Here is a 26380-nt window from a genome sequence, read left to right as displayed (position 1 = left end):
ATTCTTATTTTAATTTGGATTCCATTCCATCCATTCTTTTTTTTTTCTTTTCTTTTTTGAAAAAAAATTTAAATTATAATAATTTCCCTCCTATTATTATAGTATAGAATATATAGATTTTGTCTTATATAAAAAAAAATTATTCCATTCCATTTTAATTTGGATTAGCAATTAACCAACGCCACCTAAGAAGAACAATGATGAGGTTGAGCATCTTGGGAATAGCATTGAGTTCCAATTCCTATTATTGCGCATCCCTTTCCGTCATTCCACCCATCCCCACTTCTTCTTCTTCATCCTCCTCTCTCTCATTCTCCAAGAAGTTCACTCCTTCAGCTTCAGGTCTCTCTCTCTCAAATCCCAACTTGACAGGAAAGTTTGTGACAGGGAAGAGGAATTTAGTTTTACGCGGGCAAAGTGGTGGCTTTGAGAGTGAGCTCAAACCAGGTGATTTGATGGAATCGGAGAAGGAATTCCCGGAATTCAACCGAAACCTTTACCCGAGTATAGAGCCGTACAGTTCTGGCTTTCTGAAGGTTTCGGATATTCATACAATCTATTGGGAGCAGTCTGGAAATCCAAATGGGGATGTAAGTGCCCCACTGCCTATGCGATTTGGGTTTTTCAAGTTGTTGTGTTTTGAGTTTTTTTTTTTTTTTCCATCTTGTTCATTTAGAGTGTGAATTCTTCATATATTAAGATTTCAAATTCCAAATCTTTAAGAACTGGGATTTGCAAATCATCTCAAAGTAATAGGATTTACATTTTGTAAGTGAGCTATGGTATTGTAAAGTTGGCCTTCTTCTTGTTATTGTTGCTTGATGGTTTGCCCTCTTGAGACTTGTTGTATGTTTTAAAACTTTGTTGAAACTGTCAACTGGCAAGGTCTGTTGGTGGAGGTACCTCGTATTGGTTAAGGTTTTCATGTGAGGTCCAACACTGATTCATGCTCACTCTGACCCTCTTGTTCTCCTATGCGGACTTAACACCTACATGTTCCAGGTGAAAAGGAAAAAAGGAAACTTTAATTTTTCTTCTCATTTCTGGGCCTACCCAAATTTCCTTGTCTGTTTTATCGAATGAATAAAATGTTCCATAGTAAGAATATGTGGCTACATATTAGATGGGTGTTGTTTAAAGAAGATGTAGTGTACTAATTTTATATTGTATTTCTGAAAGTTCCATGTTGGTTGGTGATTTTGATACTAAATTTTTTTTAAATGGTTGTGAATTTTATCCTGCAGCCTGTAGTCTTTCTTCATGGGGGTCCAGGAGGAGGAACTGCACCAAGTAATCGCAAATTCTTTGATCCTGATTTTTACAGAATCATTCTATTTGATCAGGTTAGGACTTTAACCTTTATGCTAAGTTATTAGATACATTTTAATTTCTCCCACAGTTTTTATCTGAAGTTATTTCCTTATCTCCAGCGAGGTGCTGGGAAAAGTACCCCACATGCTTGCTTGGTAGAAAATACCACATGGGATCTAATTAGTGACATTGAAAAGCTCAGGGAACACTTGGAAATTCCAGAATGGCAGGTCAGTATGTAATTTCTAGCTCTCGATAAAGTAAAAACCACGGTTGTTTGATATGCCTGAGTACATATAATTTTCTTTACTTTGTCATTCAGGTTTTCGGTGGGTCATGGGGTAGTACACTTGCCCTTGCATATAGCCAACTACACCCTGATAAGGTGCATAACTTTGTTGATTTTACAATTAATTCTTTTGCTGGGATTCCAAATCTCTTGATACAGGTCATCTGTACTTTTAATTTTATCTACTACATGGTATAGTTTTTTACTATACTTTGATGTTGTTATAAGGTTACTGGCATGGTTCTTAGAGGGATTTTTCTTTTGAGAAAGAAAGAGATTGATTGGTTTTATGAGGGTGGTGCTGCTTCCATATTTCCTGACGGTATGTTACAATTTCTTTTCTGTTGGCATAAACCATAATATCTACCTCTCAGGTTTTGGTTAGAAATTTCTATAAATGGATGTTTTGAAGTACATTTTCATAGTTTCTCAAACCCTTTTTGCATTGACTATGATTACTGCACTGTTCTTCCATTATATCAGTCACATAAGAAGTGCAATTGTGGAATTTCCAACTATTATTATTAAGAGATTCCAATTATTAGATGTTACAAAACATTGTTGGGGGCTTGAGTTTCTGATGTAGTAATGTTGGACTTTGATAAAACTTGTTAACGATTTATAGTTTTAAAAATCATAAACAAAGACAGTTTTGTTTTTCTTTCCAATAACTATACTTGGCCTTGGCATGTTTATTAGTTTTTTTAAGTGGCTGATTGCTTGTGCTATTTTCAAATATATAGCTTGGGAGCCATTTCGAGATCTTATTCCAGAAAATGAGAGGGGAAGTTTTGTCGATGCCTACGGGAAGAGATTAAACTCCGATGATCGGGAAGTACAAGTAAGACATGCCTGGTTTTGGGCATATGCTGCTTTTAAAAAAAATGATATTTTAAGCTCGTTCTCTTTAAATCTTTCCAAATTTCTTAGTATGCAGCTGCTAGAGCATGGACCATGTGGGAAATGATGACTGCCCATCTTTTTCCAAATAATGATAACATCAAGAAAGGAGAGGACGATAAGTTTTCATTGGTAGGTTGATTCACGGATGAGTATAAAGTATCTTGCATAGTTTATGCACTGATGACTGAAATTCCCTTTTGACTTATAATGGTATTTGCTTTGCTGTGTCCAGGCATTTGCAAGGATTGAAAATCATTACTTTGTGAACAGAGGATTTTTTCCTTCAGATGGGTTCCTGTTAGATAACATTGATAAGATAAGGCATATAAAAACTACAATCGTACAGGTAAATATTTTATATTCTTCCATACATCATGGACATACTCTTTTAATTAGGGGCACGATATTTGGTTACCTAATGATGTATTATCTGCTGTCGCTGGGCCAGTTTTTTTGGCTTAGGGTATCATTTAAAATTTATGAGTACGTATTTTAGGAATTGGTTTAAATGGATAATGGAGTTAATAGACCCCTTGCTTACTGCCCATTTTTATGCATTTAGTTCAGTGGATGATGTTTATGTGCATCATGGGGTTGAAGGCAAAAACTTAATTTTCGATAGTAGAAGACTAATAACTGACATTTGATATTAGGAACCTTGATATTTTATTTTCGATAATAGAAGACTAATAACTTAGATTTGATATTGTAGGAACCTTGATATATTTATATATGTAAATTTTCTCCATTAGTATGATAATACGTCCAACATCATTTCCACGTCCAGTAAACATATGTGCTTATGTGTGCACCTTGAGGGAACATTGTCAATCTAGTATCAATTGTGAGTTGAAAGAACTATAACAATTGATTTTGCAGGGAAGATATGATGTTTGCTGCCCCATGATGTCAGCTTGGGATCTTCATAAAGCATGGCCAGAAGCTGATCTCAAGGTAAGTAGACCATTTATCTTGCTGTAAACTGGTTTCAGCTTTATATACCAAGCATTTGTTTTGCTGTAAAATTATTTCTGCATGAGCAAAAAGTAGACTAAAGTTATGTGTTCTCGTTTTTATGATGCCAATAAAGGGAAATTTTCAGGTGTATTCTACATAATAATTTATTCCAGAAATATTTTATGTAACTGTGTAAGATGCAGAAGGTCCTGCATCATGTGTACCGCTAATTGCACTCACCTGAATTGCGGTAGTCTTAGTTCCCTTTTTATGAAGAAATTACTAAATAATTTTGCTCTTAACAGGTTATTCAAGATGCAGGGCATTCTGCTAATGAACCAGGAATAGCTGCAGAACTTGTGGCCGCAAATGAGAATCTGAAACACATGAAGAAAGGAGGACAGGAAAACAAAGATAAGAATATCAGAGAATAAGTGACAGTCTTCCCACTTAATTGCCATGGAAGTGTTGGAATATTGTATCAGTTTAGTGTTCCCCTTTGTATCAAAGCTGTTTGGCGGGGAATTGGATGAGGGCTGTTGAATATGTAGACATTCTGTTTGATATGCTCATAAACTTGTTGGCCTCTAAACTGAAACTCTTCCATACCATGAAGGAAGTTGAGGTTCCACCCCAAAACCAATTGGCAATGGGGGGAGTAACCCAACTCCTTATAAGCCCTTGCAAGGTTTTCTAACTTTCCAATATGGGACTCTTTTACCTTCACATTCTCACACGCCCCTACATGTGTGACGAATTTTCAAGCCTAACACGTGGACAACACATTTTGGATGACGTGGAGCACGTGTGGCCGTTGGGCTTTCACACGTAGGCAACCCGCTCTGATACCATAAAGGAAGTTGAGATTCCACCCCAAAACCAAATGGCAATGGGGGGAGTAGCTCAACTCCCTATAAGTCCTTGCTAGGTTTCTCAACTTTCCAATGTGGGACTCTTTACCTTCACATTCTCACATTTCATTCATCTTTCAGTCTGGGTAAGAAAGAGAAGAAGACATATAGAATGGTTTAATTTTTTTTAGCTTTAAATTAATAATTAAAATAATCAACTTTTTCTCTTCTATTTTCCATCCCTCCTCTCCTCTCTTTATACATATATATTATATCTTAAAGATAGAGATGGTTGGTTCCCACATTTTGGGAGTCAGAGAGCTTGCGAATTGCACCAGGTGCATAAGTCTCAGTACCTAAAAGGTAAACAATTAGAAAATTAAGGACCAGGTGTATTGCCTTTGTCCTTTAAATGAATAAATACAATTCAATCCTCTCTCATGTTTGATTAAAGAGCAAGTATATATTGCCTTTGCCCTTTAAATGAATAAATACAATTCAATCCTCTCATGTTTCAGTACGCCCCCACAAGCCTAACAACCAGAATACATATAAGCAAGCAAATACAATTCAATGATGTTATTGAACAAACAAGAAGATATCATACAACAGAAGAAAATAAGTTAGTTTTGTTGGGCATCCATTAACTCATTTTCCTTGTGCAGCCCCGTGCAGCTCTTCGGTATGTGAATACTGTGAAAATGTGGCTCTTTTGGGATAGTTGCAGGCCTTCTTCCCCTTGACAATGACCTGGAAGGGGTGCAATTGGTTGCTGGAGAAGCACTGCAGGGGTTTGCTGCTTTCTTGGGTCTTATATTTGTCCACGAGGTTTCCTTTATTACACTGAGTTGACAAGGTGTCTTGGGGGAAACCAATGCCTTCCTCCCAGTTGAATCTACCCTGCAAAAGAAAAGGCTAGTATGATTAAGTTTTGATGAACATAGACCCTTTGTCACTGAAGATGATACTGCAGACAAATTTATTTTGAAGTTTTGAGAATAAAAAGTACTCACCCTCTGAGTCTCACAAATTTTTTCTGCACCATTGGTGATTTAGTCCTTTCCTTATCTGGTTTTTGTATTCTGTCCAGGCCAGGTTCATTTTGCGGAGTTATTAAAGACAAATTTCTTTCGAAGTTTCTTTTTGAAGTCTTCTTAGCTCCCTTCTTTCCCTGCATAGTACCATAAGAACTTGATCAGATACCTAGGCAAAGACCCTCAAGAGTAATCTATTTTCAGCGAAGACAACGAGACTTACATTTTCATCTAGTTGTGTTCTTCTGTCGAATCTCTTTTCACTGCCTCCTTGGGTATCATTCTCATTGTCACTTTGTCCAAGGCAGTTTTTAGTCATCTAATCAGGAATGAATGTATTAGCCTGGAGCTTTATTTATGACATGCTAGAAAGGGGTAAAAGAAAGTTCAACTACAGACTTACCTGTACCACTTTCTGTTTATTTATTGGCTTTGCCCCTGGGAGCTTGACTAATGTGATTTCCTTAAGAGGTGCATGAACTTTTTTCTCCAAAGTTGCTTCCTTAAGCATCCCTCTTTCCTAGAAAGAGAACCAAAATCATATCAGATATCCTGGACATTGACTGTTTATTAAAGAAAATGGTCAGAAAAGGTTCCGCATACATCAGTTCTAAACCTAAAAGGTTTAGGGTTTGTAGACTTTGGTTTCCTATTCTTCATCCCTTGAGCATTGGTGGCAGCAGATGTAGAGCTCTCTTTCTTCATCTCTTGAGCTTGATTGACCTGCATCATTGTTCAAGTGTTAGCAGGCATAAAAAAACATGAATGACAAAAGTTTAACAGAAACTGATAGTACACTAGAAGATATGATATTATCGTATGATTTTCAAGGGGTTATAAGAAGCCACCTTTTGTGAGTTTTTATAAGGACCATGCTTGCCCAGATTTTTCCTCTTGGAGTGACCATTAGTATTCAGGTCTCTGTAATCACTTGAAATTTTTTAATTACAATTGAGTTCTACAAAAAATACAGAGAACTGAAAAGTAAAGAAGCACAAGTCCACACACCTGTTCTCATCAGAAGCTTTATTATTTTCTTTATCATCACTCTCAAATACCTCATTTTCATTTTCTGGGTTGTCAGAGGCCAAAGAATTTTCTTTATCATCATCTTTGTCCATGTTTTCAACGGTTTTCGCCTTCTCTGAACTTGACTTTATTTTCTCCACATGACCATTTCCATCTTTGGCATTCTCCTTATCATCATTCTCTTCTGAATCCCCGTGTTTGGAACTTGACAAGGAGGTAGGGTCACCTTTGGAGGTCTCTGATAGGACTTCAACTTGATTCTCACCTAGTGGAGGTTCTGAGGTTTTTCCAGTTCCGGTACACTGTTCGTCACCATTTACTCCACCACTCTTAGCAGTACCTGACAAGGAGAACCCTTCAAGAGTACCATTTCTTGATTTTTCATCAACCTCCATGTCGGCGGAATCGTTGTCATTAATCCCTTCATGAGTCACAGTATCACAACACTGTTTCAAGTCTGTTTCCTTGTTCTTTCTCTTCATGGATTTGGCTTCCTGGCCCTTGCAATTGTTGGAATGCAATGAATCAAAAACCCGGCTTTTAACTTCCCGCCCTCTGAATTGTTTTCTTGAAGTATCTAAAGGCAATGGCTTGTTATACCCCAATACATGTTTCTTTCCACTGGTGATCTCAAGTTTCTTCATGGCTGAACACATTTTTCCCACAGGACTACCCCATTCCTTCGAAACTTTGGTTCTTACAGCCTTCTTTGGAGAGTGAAATACCAGAGCTTTAGCCACCACCCTATTCTTTGGCACTGCAACATTTTTCAGTTTGGGGTTCCTAACACTTCGAAATGTGTCTGGATTTGAGATGGGTTTTCTATTCCTTGGACTAGTGAGAGCTTTGGCCACAGAAGATGGTTGCTTTGCCTTAACATTTGGGGTTGCACTGATCTTTTGAAGAGGTCTGGCTTTATCTTTGACATCAACCATCTTACGAGAGAACGAAGAAATCAGGGCCAACCTTGATACTCTAGGCTTGGAAGATTTTGCAGGAGCAGTAAGTGGGCATTTCAAACTACATAGCAAATAAAAATAAAAGGGTATATCATTATAAGCCCAATTACAGAATTATGAAAAACAAATTGGAATTTAATCAATTGAAAGCTTTGCATATATACCTTGGTGTTTTTCTGTGTCTTACATTAGGACTTCTCGCTGCCATGACCTGCAAAACTCATTATTGTCATATCAAAATAAAGTGAATTATGTAATTCCAATTCGAACCGAAAACAAAATTTAATACTCACCCGAAGAACAAAGTTTTTGTAGACTGCTTCAGAGTCCAATTCTTCTTCATGCTTCTGATCACACCCTACAAAATAAACACCAACACAAACTTCCTTATCGGACAAAAAAGGGGTTTTTATTTCTATAATTAGGCTTCCTGACTTAGCCCTGTCACTGACTCACTGTGATTCTGAATTGCATATTACCATGTCAACTGGATCAACCCATTAAAGTCTTCAACTCAAATTAATTATCTTTTAGTTGATTTTGTTCATTTCCTAATAAAGAATCATCAGTTAATTAATTTATTACCCCTTCAATTTCCCAGCAACCAAACAGAGAGCTTCAAATCAAACACATCAAAAACAGAACCAAATATAATAAAGCGGATCAAAAGCTAACAGATACATAAAATTCATTTCCAAGCTTGAAACTTTTAAAGCAAGAGCTTCATCTGATTAGTGAAAAACAAATAAATAAAGGGAAGAGATAAATTTGTGGGTTGCCGGGTTAGAGTGAAACGAACCAACTCGCATGCAGAACCAGTAGCGGTCGTCGGGTCGGTACGGGTCGGGTTCGGTGAAGTCGACGAACTTGGGCGCTTCGATCTTCTCGTAGAACTCGTCCCCGCCTTCCTCGCAGTCAATCTGCACGCACTTAGTTTCTTCCTCCATTTTCCACAGAGCGAAAAAGAGAAGGGAGCCTGAGTTGTGTGAGTGACAGAGAAAGCGAGTTTGGATTTGGGGAATGGAGGTCAGCGAAGAAGAGTGTGAAGTGTGAGAGAGTCGTTAGTTTTAAATTTGCCGTCTCTGCAAGTAGCCGTTGGGGAAAGGTTCTGATTTTCGGACAAGGATGTCAATGAAACGGTTTCTTAGGGGTGTTTTCGTCATTTCGGTCTTCCTGTCGCGGCGCACCATTTGCCAGCCAACTGTCAGATTCACCAACGGGGACTGTGTTGGGCCCAAGCCCAGGTTGATCCACAAAATAAATAAATATTTTTTGTAAAATTTTTAAAAAAAAATAGCAAACGTTAATAAGTAAGCATATAACTCTATAACAATTCATATATATCATATCAAGAAATTAAAAAACTAATCATTTTCTGTAGTTACTAATTAAATGTCCTAATCGAGTCTCGATTATTGGTGTTTTTTCCTTCTTTTGGGTTACAATGGAGTTCGATTCCGGAGAATTGTGGTGCCATGATGAAGGGGGAAGCTACCACCATTGTGGTGGGAACAATTCATTGGCGATTATTTGTGTTTGACGAGAAATTATAGAATACTACGGTAATACAGCCATGTGGTACATCTTATGCACGTGTTATAATATTAGTTGATATTTATAGATACTATTCCTTAAAAGAGGGGAAAATAAATCATGTCGTCCATCCATATTATAACACACGTACAAAATATGTCACGTGACTATACTATCGTAGTATTCTATAATTTCTTGTGTTTGACACTAACTCAACTCGTTTATTATTCGTGTTAAAGGCCGAATGATATGAGGGTATGTGTCACTGTTAAGTAATAATCAATCCAAATCTACTTAAATTGCCATGCTACAATTGTTTTGTGTAAATGGTTAATTACTCTTCTTGTTGATGACTTTCATTTCACGTACCAACTTCGTTGTATATTGGGCCTTACCAATTGAGGGTTGCCGAAGAGCTTTCTATGTGAAAACCCAACGATTATATTTCTGCTTCTGCTTTGGGTTTCTTGCTTTCATTTGTAGGCCCAAGTCTTCACAGTTTCCAAAACGTAAGAGGTCAAAACTCAAATGTTTGTTGTAAAAGAGCAAAACTTCGAAACTTGAGATCAATATGGATAGGATTTCAATTTTTCATAAGTGTTTTTTACTGATGTTTTATTATAAGTGATGATAAGTACGCTCATGTCTTCGAATCTCCCTTTTCTAATATCGCTTTTATAAAATAAAATAAAAACGTATAGTAATTGATAATCACAATGGATAGTGATAGTTTATGTGGGATCAATACAAGGACACAACTGAAAATATATCTCATTTTACGTTGTTTAAGGTTTAACTAAAAATGCAAAGGACCCACTAGTGTAGTGGTTTGGAGTATTTACTCTCTCGGCAAGGTCCTGATTCAAGTCCTAGCATTCGTGTTATGTGAGTGAGTTTAATATACTATCGCCCATTTCAATAGGAAATGTCCTCACAAAAAAAAAAACAAAACAAAGTTTAATTAAAAATAGAAAACAATTAATTTTTGTTTAAAGACCCACTATTATCATCAAATACATACGGTGTTAATTTTATTAAGAACTAAAAAACAAAGAAATAGATAAATACTAGAAATTTAATTATTTATATTAAGAGTGATTTTATAGCGTTCTACTTAATTTAAAGAGAGCGACCTTTATTTATGTAGGTAGATATTCAAAATCCTCAAATACTTCATGAATATTTATGTAAACTCTCCTCCCCAATCGTTTTTACTTAAAAAAAAAAAAAGATACCGCCTTATGTAGAGAAACAATGGAATAAATGATGAGATTGTTTGGGCAATGTTAAGGGATGAAGCTTTTTCATCCATTGAACCTAGTTACTCAAGGAAGGGCAATCAGATATTTGCATGAAGCTTTTTACCTATTACGAACTGACTTGACTTGAAAGAAAGAAGGCAATTTAATCGCCAAAGATATTTTCGAAAGCAAACAACAAATTAACCTAACCTGGCTCAGACAGATTATATACACATTGACTTTCTCGCTTGGCCCATGCAAAGGAGATAAAAAAGAATGATTTGATTGAGTCAGATTTGTTCAAATAAAGGGGGCTGCATGCGTGCGTGGAAAATAGAACATTTGTGTCAGCAAGTTTTGAAATAAAAAGGGACACCCTACATACACCCATAGTGTAAAATATTAATAACATTAATGAAATATCGAATATATTATCATTTTTTCAAGTAAATGATATTTTGAAATGTATTTATACACATATTATATAAATATCGATAATATTAATGTCAATAATTTCTCTCACACTTCAACAATATTTGACAAAAATATCGTTATAATATCGATAATATTGAGATGATGAAGACCAGTGGAGGATCCACCATGGGGTCAATGGGGTCAGACGACCCCATGGAGAAGAAGCAGCTTCGTGGGCCAGTTGGGGTTCTGTTTTTTATTTTTTTAAACTGCTTGGCAAAACAACGTCGTTTTGGCCAAGACAATTTTTAAAAAATGACATCGTTTTGGGCTAGGACTTTTTTAAAAAAAACACAAAAACAAAAGGGAACTGAACCCTCTAAAAAGCACAGACCCCAAAATTCACCTCCAAAATCCTAATTTTCATATTTCTCCTCAACAACAAACCCTAACCCCATTCTCCCCAAGACCTCCACCACCTCCTCCCTTGCCATCGCAGCCAAGGGTGCTAGCTGCAGTTCACTACCAGCCGTCCCCGCCACTGCCACTATTTTTGTGAAAGTTTACAATTCAATTCAAGTAACTTTTGTAACTTGTAATATTGTTGTTGACATTAATTATGAGTGAAAGTATTATCGTTTCATTTTTAATATTTTTTTCATCTTAAAAAATATATTGGGTAGTTTACACTATTATCATCAAATATATACGGAGTTAATTTTATTAAGAACTAAAAAACAAAGAAATAGATAAATACTAGAAATTTAATTATTTATATTAAGAGTGATTTTATAGCGTTCTACTTAATTTAAAAAGGGTCATCTTCATTCATGTAGGTAGATATTCGAAATCCTCAAATACTTAATGAATATTTATGTAAACTCTCCTCCCCCAATCGCTTTTACTTTAAAAAAAAAAGATACCGCCTTATGTAGAGAAACAATGGAATAAATGATGAGATTGTTCGGGCAATGTTAAGGGATGAAGCTTTTTCATCCATTGAAACTAGTTACTCAAGGAAGGGCAATCAGATATTTGCATGAAGCTTTTTACCTACTACGTACTGACTTGACTGGAAAGAAAAGGCAATTCAATCGCCAAAGATATTTTCGAAAGCAAACAACAAATTAACCTAAGTGACTTGACTATTTTTGTGAAAGTTTACAATTCAATTCTTTGTAACTTGTAATATTGTTCTTGACATTAATTATGAGTGAAAGTATTATCGTTTTATTTTTAATATTTTTTTATCTTAAAAAAATATTGGGTAGTTTACACTATGATCCCATGAGTGGCAATTCCTACATCCGCCACTAATGAAGACAATGAAAATTTTGAATAGTTATTTACACTAACACTCCCTGATGTTTCTTGTGTTTTTATAAAACCCCCTCATGTCTCAAAAATTACACACACCCCTTGATATTTCCAAGAAAAATTTCTAAGTTTTTCTTACAATTTCCGTGGTTTTTATTCAATTTTTATCGATATCGATACTATCCCGATATTTTCATCGAAATTTTCATATTTTTGGACTACTGATATTTCCGAAACCATCGATATTTTCGACATTACATACACCCAATCTTGATGAATGAAAATCCTAAATGCTTAATTTTGACACCTAAATTTTCTCTTTTTTTTTCTTTCTTCTGTTAATATATCACTACTAGAAAACCTCTGTATCTGCCACTGATATATCATATGTTTTTTGTCTCAAAAGTGTGTTGGCCACAAATTAAACATATACATAGTGGTCTAAGCATAATGTTGCCATGTATATTTTTTTTCCCACAACAAAAAGCATATGCGACCAATAAATGCCTGGATCGTTATGGAAATTATAACTTAGTTGATGAAATTGTAGAACAACATGAGTGGTCAAAAAGGGGGAGTAGCTACTTTTTTTCTGCATAAACAAGATTATCTGTTATTCATCATAAGTAACAACACATTTCGCTGCCGCTAGTGACGCATCTGGTATACTTTGGTGTGCTATCATCTTATACAAACCCCAAAAAAAAACAAAAAAGAGAGAGGGGAAAAAAAAAATAAAAAATCAGCTTATCTTGGTCCAAAACTGCATGTTGAAGAAACGTCGTGGAAATATAATTGGTCTTGAAGCTGCCACCTACAGTATGATCACCATTCCATGCAAAGTAGTGGATGATGCTATTGGTCAGAAATTGCAGGCCGACTGCCGACTACTAGGTCTCTACTCTTGTATTTTTTTTTTTTTTTTTAAATGCTGTGCATATTATTTTTAGACCTACCTTCACACCACAACAAAGTCAATATAGACACATCCACGCCTCAACCACCATGTTCTTTTTTTAAAAAATAAATTTCAGATTGCATATAAAAATATATATATGTAAATATAAATAGAACGCCAAATCAAGTTGCGGTCCATATATAATCACATTAATGGAGGTAGAAGCAATAACATGATATGAACGACTGACCTGTGACTCCACCAAACTTTGTTACATCACACCCACGAAAGAGGGCATTAAAATCCTAAATTAATTGTCTCTGAGCTCTATCTATGCCTCTATGAATAACATTAGAACAACCAGTTCTAAGCAAACAAAATTAATTAAAACCATATTATATATCATCCCGAGAGAGTGCTCAGTCAAACTCTTTGTATACTCTTATATTTATTTAGTGATCGAAGTAAATAAATATTTGCAACAAACATAATTTTAATATTAATTTATCCGGACGCATGATATTCAAAAATATATAATTTTTTTTTTCTGTGTGATTAATTATAGTTTATAATGTATTATCCCTGCAACTTTCTCCATATGAAATATCAACAAATGAATTAAAAAAACCGTGATTGCTTGGACTTGGCAAGTATGCTTAAGTCGACTATACTGGCATCTTCTTGGTAGCTAGATGGCAACTTCAAGGAAGCAAAATTATTATAGTGGGGATCAAAGACCTTGCCAACTCCCTCCATTTATGACCTAGCTAATCCCCCACCTTAGTGTGGCAGGACAATGTTGACATTAACATTAGAATTTAACCATGTCTTTTTCTTTTTGTCCCTACATATATATCATTCAAAGTATATACTCTAAAACAATATATATATATATATATATCCGATGATCAAGACAATTCCCGCGAAACCCTTTCATTTCATAGAAGTTTATTCTTATTCTTACAAAGTAAATAGTATTTTCTATCACCCAAGAGTGCTAAATTATCTTAATACACAAGATAATATTGTTGTGTTCTCTAATGATTAGTCCTAATCCCTATCCATATTTCCTGATTCACACCATGAGGTCTTCAAAAAATAAATTTTAATTTATATCAACTAGGAGTCTATAGGACAAATCATTATTTCATCATACCAAACCACTCCAGCTATTAGTATATTGCTGAATAAATTAGATGTGTCACATACAAAAGTTTCTCCTCAATAAATGCAGCATTGTGTGAAAGGTTTCCAAATTATAATTAAATGTAATATAAAAGTAAGACAAGGCATTGATTGGATTTTTTTTATTTTTTATTTATTTTTAATACAAGTGATAGTCTAAACTATATGGGAGGAGATTTCTCACACACACGCACATAACTAAAATATCATGGAAATTCGAACATAAAACCTCTTGTGTGCAAATCAATGCACTGGACTAGACCCGTTGGTCATTGACTGGAGTTCAACTATCTATTCTTTTAGCTAGGATGAACCATATTTGGAAAGATTAAGAGAAAAAAATATATATTTTAGACTACTGTTCGAGTTTTTGGACATTCTTGTAAATCGATTTTGAAAAGAACAAATGCTACCTTTTGAGTTCTAACAATTGCCATTCATAGCATATTTGTATAGTAATAGTGAGTAGAATATCAACGCTTGTTTTTTACAATCAAACAATTCAAATTCACGGAACGGGGCAATCTATATTTAGGTTACCCACAATTCTTACTTCACAATAAAAGAAGAAATGTTCTACTGAAGGAAATAATAAATAAAAACGTGATTAAATATATCACTTGACTTGTAGTTGGAAAACGGTCTTGATTTGCAAATCAATGGTCTCATATTCGAACTCTCATGACACCTTAGTAAAAGTACTTTCACCTATTTGCCATGGCAAAAGACAAGGGCATTTACTATTCACATGAATAGTATTTGCCCTAGTAATATTTTTGTTATTTTTCCATCCATTGTCATGACAATCCAAGAACAATTACTATTCACATGGGATTAATTTTTTTCTATGTTCGAGATTAATTAAAAAAAAAATTCTGAAGTTTTTGGTAAATTTTCAGAATTTTTTTTTTTGGTCACTGACGTTAACGCCCTCAAACAACAGCTCGAACTGTTCTTGCCTTCGAGCTTGCTCAAGCTTGGTAGAGCCCACCATCTGCCTGAGCTAGATTCAATGAGTAAGTTTTGCTGTATGAAAATCCCCTCCTCTTATAATTTTTATGAAAGTATAATATGACTTTCTCAATGCAAACAATTCAAGTGAAAGTGGTGTTATATATTTTAATTCATAGAAAAAAGGAGAAGGTAGAGTCGAATATAATTCTTTGTGAGTAAAGATATGATGCTCTGTTGGAACTAACGTGTTACGTTTTTTTGTTTTTTTGATGACATTTGTTGAATAATTGTTGTGGACCACTTTAATTATCATCCTATAAGACGTAGCTCTAACCATATATGTATATATCATAAGCCCTTCTGGCAAAGATGATTTTCTCGTGTGATTAAGATTTTCTTGTATTGTTATGCCCTTTTCTGAGGTTCTAATGAAATCTACTTCCGACAAAAAAAAGAAGAAGATTTTCTTAAATTTGTCTTTCTCATTGATAAATGAGGTGAAGATGTTGTTTTCTCTTTCCTTTTCTTTTGTTCGGATTCATATGCATTTTGCGGAGGCATTTTATTAGATAAAGACAAGAACATTGCAATAGGCTTGGACTTAAACATAGAGATGTGAAATATTTTCTTTTATGCGGATGTTCAGATGTTATTATCATCGAACGTCATGTATTTTTTACTGTTCTTTTTTATTTCCTAATTACTTGTAATGACATTTGCACGATAATAACATGTAGAAGTTCGAATGAAAAGAAGAACTGGAGATGTGAATATGGTGGTTAATGTAAAAACTATTTTATCATATGTAAATAAAACAAACAAAAAAAAAGATTTCTCCAATTTACTAAACCTTCAACAAATTTTTTTACAAAGAGACGAAAAGTCATGGTTAATATTTAATAACGAGGACCTTGACAAAGTATTGCTCCAGTCCACACTGATGACTTAACCTAACTTCCCCGTTGCCTTCATATCTCCATATGCCAATATAGTGCTCGTGGACTTATTCGGTCATTTGTTTATTTATTTAATAATTAATTTTCTTCTAAACATATTTAATTATTTTTTGCTTCCCATGGTTTTTTAAAACTATTGAAAATATAACGTTGATTGGGATTGTAATTTAATTTTATGTGCCATCTAATTGCCCACGTATGTATCAACATAGTAGACTTTGACCAAACTTAGTCCCAATTGGAGAGCTAGCAAGCTTCTCAGTGGCAGTGTAACGCTTTGACTAAGTTTTTAAAAATGATTTCACATGTGTTCAACTCTACGATCTCCGTATGTGATTTTTGTTTTAATCAAACACACATGCATTCAGAGTTTGATTAAAATATTTGAAATACAAAAATACATATATAGTGTATAGGTGCTAGATTTGGTTTTTCCAGACACGTTTATCTGACTGTCTTTAATCGCGTGTAGCTTTGAATGGAGGTACATTGTATGAGTTTGATGTTGCCGTTGGATTCCTCCGTATTAGTTGTAACATCTATATGAGTAGTTGTGGTGGCCTCGTGACATAATTTATGAATACAATCTCCTTCTCGTTTGACCAAAAAAAAAATTTAATTAATATAATTTTTTTTGTTAAGCTTGTGAAAATGATATGCAACTGATCCATAGTAGTAGTGTAATTCCCCCCGCCTTGAACATAATATATCTCTTAGTGCTCCTCGTGGACTAATTTCCTTCTTAAGCTCATGTTTGAGTGTATCATGAGGTCATTGTTAGGCATTAATGGTAACAGAGTATAAATTTATACTGCACATTTAGATATAATTATATATCTCTAGCTATATAATGGTCGTAACATCACATGTCAAAATCAAAAGAAAATTTTGCCCTATGTATACATTTATATAATATCATGGCAAGAAAAGGAGAAAAAAGATCAGATATATAATAAGTATGTTCAATAAGACATCATGTTTAAATGTGCGTTTCTCATGTAGATATGGACTTAGCCAAATTAACTAGAACGAATGTGCCCTTCACTTTAAACCTGAGTTCGAATCCCTCCTCTCTTATATTAAAAAAATATGTGCTCCTCATTAAACATATCATATCACAAATAGGATTATTTTATGCACCACAATAATAATATGATTTCCCATCTTTACTCAAGCAATTAATTAAAAAGATCGGTTGTATTCAAAATCCCATCCATATGCCACATTTTTAACGGAAGGTTGAATCTCAATAATACAAATTATATAAAGCTGAAGATGATTGTGTGTATATATTAGGTACCCAGCTAGTAGAGTCCAACAATCACTGACCGTTGATCACAATTATGTTGCAATTGACACCATTAAATTGTCCTCAAGTGACTCTACCTTTGTCCTCTAGCCCACCCCATTCTCCCCTAGGCTCACCCACATCAAATCAAAACCCACATAATTTTTTTTTTAAAAAAATTGGGCCTAAAAAAAACTAATCGGTAGGCGCCTACACGTTTTAGTGACCCAACGCTCAAGTAAAACGCAGAGCCCACCTCTCTCTATATAAACGCATTCAAGTTTGATTGCTATCTCATCATAACCATAAGCAGTTCTTCACATTCACAACCAAAATCACACGTAAAAGCTAAGCAGCTGAGAGATTGAAAAACCAGAGGCAACCCAAGATCCCATTTCTTCCAAAGTTTCAATCTTGGCCAGCAGTTTGCGAAGATGGTTTACCAGTATGTTCTTGGTGGGGTCTTGGTTTCTCTGCTGGGCTCTGTTTTTTTCATGATCATAAACAGTACTCTGAGCGGGAAGAAGAAGGCCGAAGATGTTTCAGAGGATGTTAATGGAAATGGGTTTGCCCGGGCGCAGCCGGCTAACGGTGGTTGCCTGCCGGAGATTGAGAAGAGTACGGACGTTGTCATTGTCGGCGCCGGAGTTGCTGGTGCTGCTCTTGCTTACACTCTTGGGAAGGTGATAATTAATTCTATCTCTAAAGACCATCATAATGAACAACATGGTTTTCAAATATTTCCCAAGTTCAAAAGTTTTTATTTTTATTTTCATGAATTTAGAATTTTGGTGGTGAATGGGGTTCTGTTTGGTGACAGAGAAAATCAAAGAAATTTTTAAAAAAAATTGCATTTCATTGCTGTACATAGAAGACGTAGTCATTAATCATTATTAATATTACTTTTCAACTCTATTTTCCTCAACAACCCAGCTAAGCAAAGCAAGCAGTCAAACCTTCAAGCTGCGTTGTTCTGACTTTTTCTTTTTTATTGATTGCTTTTTTTTTTTTTCTCAGAAAACAAGGACTTAGCACATGATATGAATTTTATTGAATATTTTTCTTGTTTATACAAATCCGGATTCAGTCAATAGATGATATTGGTGAAGCTGATTTCTTTTTTCCCCCTTTGATTTGATTCTATTGGGTGCTAATTTGAATAGGGCAGTCAGTCCAAACCCTTTTAATGTTTTTTATTTTATTTTTCACACTGGTAAATTTGAGTATCTGATTGTAAACCAAAATTTTGAGAAGGTTGGCTAAGCATTCAAATTGCTTCTTGTTACAGGAAGGACGCCGTGTACATGTGATTGAAAGAGACTTGAGTGAGCCAGACAGAATTGTTGGTGAACTATTGCAGCCTGGAGGCTATCTTAAATTGATTGAGTTGGGTCTTGAGGGTAAGCAATTGCTTAAAGTTGTTTAATTGGTTCAATAATTTGCCTTTGTTTCTGTTCTAATCGATTAATTGGTACTAAATTGGCACGCATCGATTTTGATCAACAATCTATATTTGTGGCTGCAGATTGTGCAAATGAGTCCATTGATGCCCAGAAAGTGTTTGGTTATGCTCTTTACAAGAATGGGAATGACACCAAACTGTCTTATCCCTTGGAAAACTATTCTTCAGATATTGCCGGGAGAAGTTTCCACAACGGGCGTTTCATCCAGAGAATGCGCGAAAGAGTTGCAACTCTTCCAAAGTAATTCCCATTTTGCTTCAGAATATTAGATGATAGATTTCCATGATTTCTTGGTTTTAATTATTCTGGTGTAATCTTCTTCAACCACTCATGTCTCACAAATTTTTTCTTGCAGTGTGACTTTGGAACAAGGAACAGTGACAACCCTACTTGAAGAAAAGGGCATCGTCAAGGGTGTGATGTACAAGAACAAGGCTGGAGAGGAGATGAGATCATATGCTCCACTAACAATCGTATGTGATGGTTGCTTTTCAAATCTCCGCCGCAACCTCTGTACTCCAAAGGTAATGATCCGATTTCAATCAGTGGAAAAATCAAACATTTGTTAATAATATTAGACTCAATTTTAGCAAAGGAGGTGCTTGTTCTTTCATGAGACCAACATAGGTACTTGCTTTTACTGCAGGTTGATAGTCCTTCTTGCTTTGTTGGTTTGATATTGGAGAACTGTGACCTTCCTCATGCAAACCATGGACATGTGATCTTGGGAGATCCTTCACCCATCTTGTTTTACCCTATCAGTAGCACTGAGATTCGTTGTTTGGTCGATGTACCTGGCACAAAAGTACCTTCAGTAGCTAATGGTGATATGGCCAAGTACTTGAAAACTGTGGTGGCTCCTCAGGTATCTATTGTTTGCTTGACATGTTAAGTTATAATTTCCAGTCATTTTGATCTCGACCTGACAAACACACATATCCCACCGATCGAAAGAGACTAATCTGAGGACTTGGTATTTCAGGTTCCCCCTCAGCTCTTTAAGGCTTTTATAGCAGCAATTGAGAAAGGAAACATCAGAACCATGCAAAACAAAAGCATGCCTGCCACTCCACTTCCCACTCCTGGTGCACTTTTATTGGGGGATTCATTCAACATGAGACATCCTTTAACCGGAGGAGGAATGACTGTGGCTCTTTCAGACATTGTCCTTCTAAGGGATCTTCTCAGACCCCTAACCGATCTCAATGATGCACCTGCTTTGTGCGAATATCTCGAATCATTCTACACACTGCGCAAGGTATAAATCAAACTCCTTTCTTGTATGTGAAGGAAACTTTTCTCTTGCCAGACAATTTGATATGCTATGTTGTTGAGTCCGGCCCTAATTCACAGCCTAACAATATAGAACGTCATATATCTTGGCAAGAGCGCATTATCTTTTATGCAAAATGGTATAATGTTTCTAATGAGATTTTCTATAGTTTCTGGTTTGCTGATAATAGTGCTTGGTTTGTCTTGCAGCCTGTGTCATCTACCATAAACACATTGGCCGGTGCCTTGTACAAGGTGTTTTGTGCGTCACCTGACCCAGCAAGACAAGAAATGCGAGATGCATGTTTTGACTATTTGAGCCTGGGAGGCATCTGCTCGTATGGACCTGTATCTCTGCTCTCTGGTCTTAACCCTCGTCCGATGCACTTGTTTCTCCATTTCTTTGCCGTGGCTGTCTATGGAGTCGGCCGCCTACTAATTCCATTCCCTACCCCGCAACGCGTGTGGCTCGGGACTAGATTGATCTTGGTATGTCCACTCATATTCCCAGTACTTTCATATCATCAACATGCTTGCTAATTACAAATTAACACAAAACAAAGCTAGCTCTACCTTAATTAAACTAATTTTTCTGGTTTTTAATTCTTAGGGTGCGTCAGGAATCATATTCCCCATCATTAAGGGTGAAGGAGTTCGACAAATGTTCTTCCCTGCAACAATCCCAGCATACTACAGAGCTCCTCCTGCTCCTCTAGAAAACAAGATGAAAGCATTTTGAGAAGAAAAAGAAGAAAACAAAGACAAAATTGCTACCCCAGTTTTTTTTAATTGCTATGGGAAACTAAGTTGTATCAAATCAGCAAGACTTCTCCCAAAAAATAAAAATCAAGGAGAGGGTCAATGCTATATATATATGTTCTTAATTCTTTTTAGCGCATTTGTTGTTCTGCAAATGGGGAACAAGATTTTCCCAAAGAAACTTGTATCAAGATCTCTAGCAGTTCGTAAATAATCTACACTTTAAACTTTCTTTTTTGCTTAATCAATTCTACACGTAAAAGTTTTCCAACTCTTGCAAGTTTTCAGGCTCTCAAGTTCAACTACCCCTGCTTTTGGCTTTTGGCTTTTCAGAGTTCCACACGAATATGCTTTTGGCTTTTCCATTTTCAAAGTAATATGATTTTGTCTCGGCTTGATTTTTTCTTGCGCATTATGCATGACATATCACGTATGTGACGTGAGAGGATATTATATCTGGAGGGACCACCAAAATTTAATGGGCTGAAAATTCTGGTTTGCTTCATTTTCTTCTTGTATTTTTCTTCTTCTGCATCATTATTATTCATGTGTTGTGTGAAATAATGGTGTTTAGGCAGATTTGGAATAGGATATCAATTTTGGCGTGCTATGAAGAGCTAAAGATAACAATATATGCGGTGATGTGCGACATTTGAACTATGTTTAATGTAACGGTCCAAAGGGAGGAGAGGACCATTTAACCTAACACTTGCCCCACCATACTAATTGTATATGGTTCAATTTTGGTAGGTTCAGTCTGAACTTGTCCAAACTTTAAATTTAATATTAAAGAAGTAGTTTGTCCAAAGCTAATTCAAATGACAACTTGATAGAGTATCTAACCACTTATCTCAACTCAAACTCAATAGGAAAGGGTTTTGATTTGTAGACTAGTAATTTCAGGTTCGAACTACTACCGCACATTGGCAGTGTGTGTGAGAAAATTCTTATCCCCTTCCTAACTTTAGCGTAAAAAAAAACCCAAACTCATCTACATTTCTAATCCCAAAATTCACAATCCTTGTTATAACTCAATCACATAAGCATAAAACATTAATTTTCATAATTGGTGAAATCATAAATTGAGTCAGTGAATTGAATCTAAAGGTTGATCTTGTAGACTGTAGCTCATGAGTTGAATTTTGCGAGTTCGGTTTAATTGGATAATTCGATTAATTTGAGCTTAATTAGAAGTTAAAAATTTATTCACACATTGAAGATTAGATTATTCAAACGATCTATATATTTATATGTAGTCTAAAATTTACTTAGGGGCTCACTAGATTTAACAAATTTAAGTAAGTGTAGACTAGGGAGTAAATTATATTTGATTTTGACCATCCAATTCCCAGCAACCCTCTCATTGCCAACCCTAACCATAACCATCCTTTGTAGGTGGTGGTACGTTGGGTAATTAGCGAGGGAACCCAAACGTTGTTTGGTTTTTCTGCTCACATTAAACGCTGTCGTATGGCGAAATGTGCTTAAGAAAAGAACAGATTAAACTTCTTCTTCTTCCTCTTTCCGCTTCCAATGTACCTCCATTAGCATAATCTGATAGCTGCCGCCTTCAAGATTGGAGCTTGGGCTTTTTAGTTTTGCATAATCTTCTAAATTGCTCTCCCATTCTTTTATTTTGGGTAATCATTTTTTGAATTTCCTTTTTTTAGGTTTTGGACATTTTGGATGTTGACCCAATAATCAACGCTGTGAACAAGGAATAGTAAAGCACAAAAAAAGAAGAAACATTTAGAATTGTGAAGCATAATTATGTTCCAAACCTGCACACCAGCTGTTTGATAATAGTTCTCTCAGAAACATTTTGATTATAGCTCCTTTCTTTTCTTAAATTTTGAATTTCGTAGTTGGGTTGCATTATCTTGTGCATTTTGCATCTTACGGATACGAAACTTGGATTGAGCAAAGATGGGTGTGAAAGCAGACACCGGCACCCTGGCAAAGATTGTGCCTTTAGTTGAACAAGTTTGCTTAGCAAAATTCTGGGATGGAACGGACTAAACTACATATACTTGTTTCTTCTCTCATCTACCCATATCAAGTAATGCTCATGTCCAAGTGATTGTTAGGGGGACGTATAAGCCTCTGCTCTAAAGCCAAGAGAAGAGTTATTGAACAACTCACTCTATATAAAGGCGGCAAAGTTCAGCACAAACTCATGCACATGAAAAAAATTCAGAGGGTGCACTATCCCATTTTGTACCAATCTTTCAAGATGGTTTACGAAACGTTGGGTGCAGTCATAGCTTTTCTGTCGGGGTTTGTTTCCTCCTACAGTTTAAGAGGGAAGAAAAATGCCCGAGCTTCAGCAAATAATGGGAATGGGAATGAGAATTCTTTGAAGAGCTGTGAAAATGGAATGTGCCAGCCAGAGATAGGTGCAAGTACGGACATTATCATTGTCGGTTCTGGGGTTGTTGGTTCGGCACTCGCTTACACCCTTGGGAAGGTGACAGTCTCACACTCTAAGGGATCTCTATGCCTTTTGTACATATTGGTGTGATATATAACTTGATGAGGTTTAAGGTGTATGCCGGATTCATTTGGTTTATGGAATTGGTTGAACTTATATTATTTCTTTTTAATGCTTAAGATGGTGATCAGTTACAACATCTGCGTATATGTTGCAGGATGGGCGCCGAGTGCATGTGATTGAAAGAGACTTTGACTGAGCCAGATAGAATTGTTGGTGAACTGCTACAACCTGGGGCTTATCTGAGATTAATTGAGTTGGGCCTTGAGGGTAAGCAAGGAATTTGTGCATATATTATAGTCTTAAGAATGAACCTTAAGACTCGCATGATTTGCATAATTTGTTTGTAATTTCTGCAAGTTGTAAAGTGGTTTCATTCTCTTTTTCCTCTTTTCACTCGACGTCTATGCTGATCGCTAATATGTGTATGTGGCTGAATTAGATTGTGTCAAGGAGATTGATGCTCAGCGAGTCTTTGGATTTTCTGTTTACAATGATGGGAAAAAAACCAAGTTGCCAATTCCTTTGGAAAACTTCCATCCAGATGTGGTTGGGATGGGCTTTCACCATGGGCGTTTCATTCAAAGAATGCGCAAAAAAGCTTCATCTCTCCCCAAGTATTCTTCCCTTCAAACACTCCCAAATTATTCTGCTTTGATATTGTAGCCTAGTGAAGAAAACACTACTTTATAAATAGTTGGAACATGTAAGACATGCATAATAATCACTAGCCTGGCATTGTGTACCATATTACTGAACACATACCTCATATAGAAGGATTCGAATTACATAGATGAGGCCCATATGAGTCCCGACTGTTCAGTGTCATTATAAATATGGTACATGTCGCATTACTCATATATCTTCAAACTGATAGCCAACTTGAAAAGTTGGACTTTCTCTCTACACGGGTCTTTAATTTTTCAATTAATGTGATGATTTGATTTCTGAATGTTTCTAGTTTCTACTATACAAAGATAGTTCAATATTACAAGATAAGATTTGCATACTTGAAATTCATGTCTTCCTTCAATGTTTTGACATCAGTGTAAGGTTGGAACAAGGAACAGTGACATCTCTAAACTTGGACTCTCTCTACACGGGTCCTTAATTTTTCAATTAATGTTATGATTTGATTTCTGAATGTTTCTAGTTTCTACTATACAAAGATAGTTCAATATTACAAGATAAGATTTGCATACTTGAAATTCATGTCTTCCTTCAATGTTTTGACATCAGTGTAAGGTTGGAACAAGGAACAGTGACATCTCTAAACTTGGACTCTCTCTACACGGGTCCTTAATTTTTCAATTAATGTTATGATTTGATTTCTGAATGTTTCTAGTTTCTACTATACAAAGATAGTTCAATATTACAAGATAAGATTTGCATACTTGAAATTCATGTCTTCCTTCAATGTTTTGACATCAGTGTAAGGTTGGAACAAGGAACAGTGATATCTCTGCTTGAAGACAATGGTAATATCAAAGGAGTGCAGTATAAATGCAAAGGTAGTCATCAGGGGATCACTGCACATGCCCCCCCTCACAATTGTATGTGACGGGTGCTGTTCAAACTTGCGATGCTCTCTCTGCAATCCTGAGGTGAAAATTTCATGTCAATGTTGTTAAATAACAAGAAAACATACATAGATTGACATATACATGTATATTTGAATTTTCACATATCAAATCAACCATGGTTGTTATTTCTGCAGGTTGATATTCCTTCTTGTTCTGTTGGTTTGGTTCTTGAGCATTGTCAGCTTCGATATGCAAATCATGCACATGTAATTTTAGCGGATCCTTCACTCATAATGTTTTATCCAATCAGCAGCACTGAGATCTGCTGTCTCGTTGATATTCCAGGCCAGAAAGTACCTTCTGTTTGTAGCGGTGAAATGGCTTACTACTTGAAAACAAAGGTGGCACCCCAGGTATGTATGTATAGGGTGTACTTCGCAGCTACACAAGGTGCTCATCTAACCCTTTGGACTAATCAATCGGGTTGTATAATTCTCAGGTTCCTCCTGAGCTGAATAATGCTTTTTTGGCTGCCACTGAGAAAGGAAATATAAAATCAATGCCCAATAGGAGCATGCCTGCTGCTCCTCATCCCACCCCAGGTGCCCTTCTAATGGGGGATGCAGTCAACATGCGGCATCCTATAACTGGAGGAGGCATGACTGTGGCTCTATCAGACGTTGTTGTTGTAAGGAATCTTCTAAGATTTCTGCACAATCTCAATGATTCACCCTCCCTTTGCAAATTGCTTGAGTCCTTCTATACCCAACGTAAGGTAAGCAGCCTATGCCTATTTAATACTATTTTCATGCATTTTGTCTTCACAGAACATCCTTAACATCATTTCATTGAGAAATTATTTGAAAGTTCTTAATGAGGCCTATGGGTCTTGATTTTGTGCTCAACTTTAGTGGTAACTTTACATAGATAATCCTTGGTTTTGCTGCAGCAAGTGGCTTTTCCCATAAACACATTGGCAGGTGCCGCATACAAGGTGTTATGTGCATCCCTTGATCCAACAATGAAGGAAATGCGCCAAGCATGCTTCGACTATTTGAGCCTTGGACGCACCTTTTCAAATGGACCTCTTGCTCTTCTCTCTGGTCTAAACCTTTGTCCATTGAGCTTGATTTTCCAGGTCTTTGTTGTGGGTCTTTATGCTGTTGGACGCTCGTTACTTCCATTTCCTTCACCAAGGCGCATCTGGAGTGTAGCCAGATTGATCTTGGTGAGTATCTCTATTGGAAAAAACAAAATGCTGCAAAACCCTAATATTTTCCTAAATTTTTTCGCAACCCACATGACAATCATTCGAGTCCTCCATCGGTCCCATCACAATATTATGAGCCCTATGTTAGAGAGTATAGAAACATTTGGGTTGTTAACTTGTAACACAAGACATCATGATTTTTACTCACATGTAAAGCCTGTCAATTTCATAATTTATAACTAAATGAACAACCTTATATCTCTTAGTTTTTCCCATTTTGCAGGGTGGATTAGGAATTATTTTCCACGTAATCAACGCTGAAGGAGTAAGACAAATGATCTGCCCTGTAGCCGCCCTGCAATCATATCTAAGAGGTCCTCCTATCATTTGACATGACGAAAACAACATACCCAGAGAAACAAAAAACAAGAATGGTGAAACACAGCTTTTCAACCTTTTAAGATAAGCTAATTTGTATGAAGACAGATTCTCCCTTGTAAAAATTTCAGGTGGAAATTCATGCCTGAGTTTTTATTTTTTATT

The 26380-nt window shown here is 35.9% G+C and overlaps 3 protein-coding genes and 1 pseudogene across 4 annotated transcripts; 3 read left to right on the top strand and 1 right to left on the bottom strand.

Annotated features, from left to right (window-relative positions):
- Nucleotides 1-164: 164 nt before the first annotated feature.
- LOC117612105 (proline iminopeptidase) lies at nt 165-4099 on the top strand. Of its 2 annotated transcripts, none has more exons than XM_034340845.1 (10): nt 165-590; nt 1245-1343; nt 1431-1541; nt 1634-1696; nt 1829-1922; nt 2344-2441; nt 2531-2632; nt 2736-2849; nt 3383-3457; nt 3766-4099. In XM_034340845.1, exons 1-10 carry the CDS (start codon nt 198-200, stop codon nt 3892-3894), a joined length of 1278 nt encoding a protein of 425 aa, XP_034196736.1. In that variant the 5' UTR covers nt 165-197; the 3' UTR covers nt 3895-4099. The 2 variants fall into 2 exon arrangements, with proteins under 2 accessions (XP_034196736.1, XP_034196737.1); XM_034340846.1 differs by lacking the exon at nt 165-590 and adding an exon at nt 687-1002.
- Nucleotides 4100-4690: 591 nt separating this feature from the next.
- LOC117636322 lies at nt 4691-8366 on the bottom strand. The gene is made up of 10 exons (XM_034370773.1): nt 8133-8366; nt 7627-7691; nt 7498-7544; nt 6354-7394; nt 6194-6266; nt 5949-6068; nt 5749-5865; nt 5569-5664; nt 5325-5482; nt 4691-5211 (listed from the first exon to the last, which is right to left on the bottom strand). The coding sequence occupies exons 1-10, from the start codon at nt 8278-8280 to the stop codon at nt 4935-4937; spliced, it is 2142 nt and encodes a 713-aa protein (XP_034226664.1). The 5' UTR covers nt 8281-8366; the 3' UTR covers nt 4691-4934.
- Nucleotides 8367-17411: 9045 nt separating this feature from the next.
- LOC117637083 (squalene monooxygenase SE1-like) lies at nt 17412-20857 on the top strand. Its single transcript, XM_034371857.1, has 8 exons — nt 17412-17802; nt 18408-18519; nt 18645-18822; nt 18938-19106; nt 19229-19447; nt 19565-19840; nt 20065-20343; nt 20465-20857. The coding sequence occupies exons 1-8, from the start codon at nt 17554-17556 to the stop codon at nt 20591-20593; spliced, it is 1611 nt and encodes a 536-aa protein (XP_034227748.1). The 5' UTR covers nt 17412-17553; the 3' UTR covers nt 20594-20857.
- A 1325-nt stretch (nt 20858-22182) lies between these two features.
- On the top strand, nt 22183-26378 carry LOC117636804 (annotated as a pseudogene).
- The last annotated feature ends 2 nt before the right edge of the window (nt 26379-26380 follow it).

The sequence above is a fragment of the Prunus dulcis genome, chromosome 8 (genome assembly GCF_902201215.1).
Source record: "Prunus dulcis chromosome 8, ALMONDv2, whole genome shotgun sequence".
Lineage (NCBI taxonomy): Eukaryota > Viridiplantae > Streptophyta > Magnoliopsida > Rosales > Rosaceae > Prunus > Prunus dulcis.
Note: the sequence above shows the minus strand (reverse complement) of the source record. Positions and strands in the feature narration are given on the sequence as shown.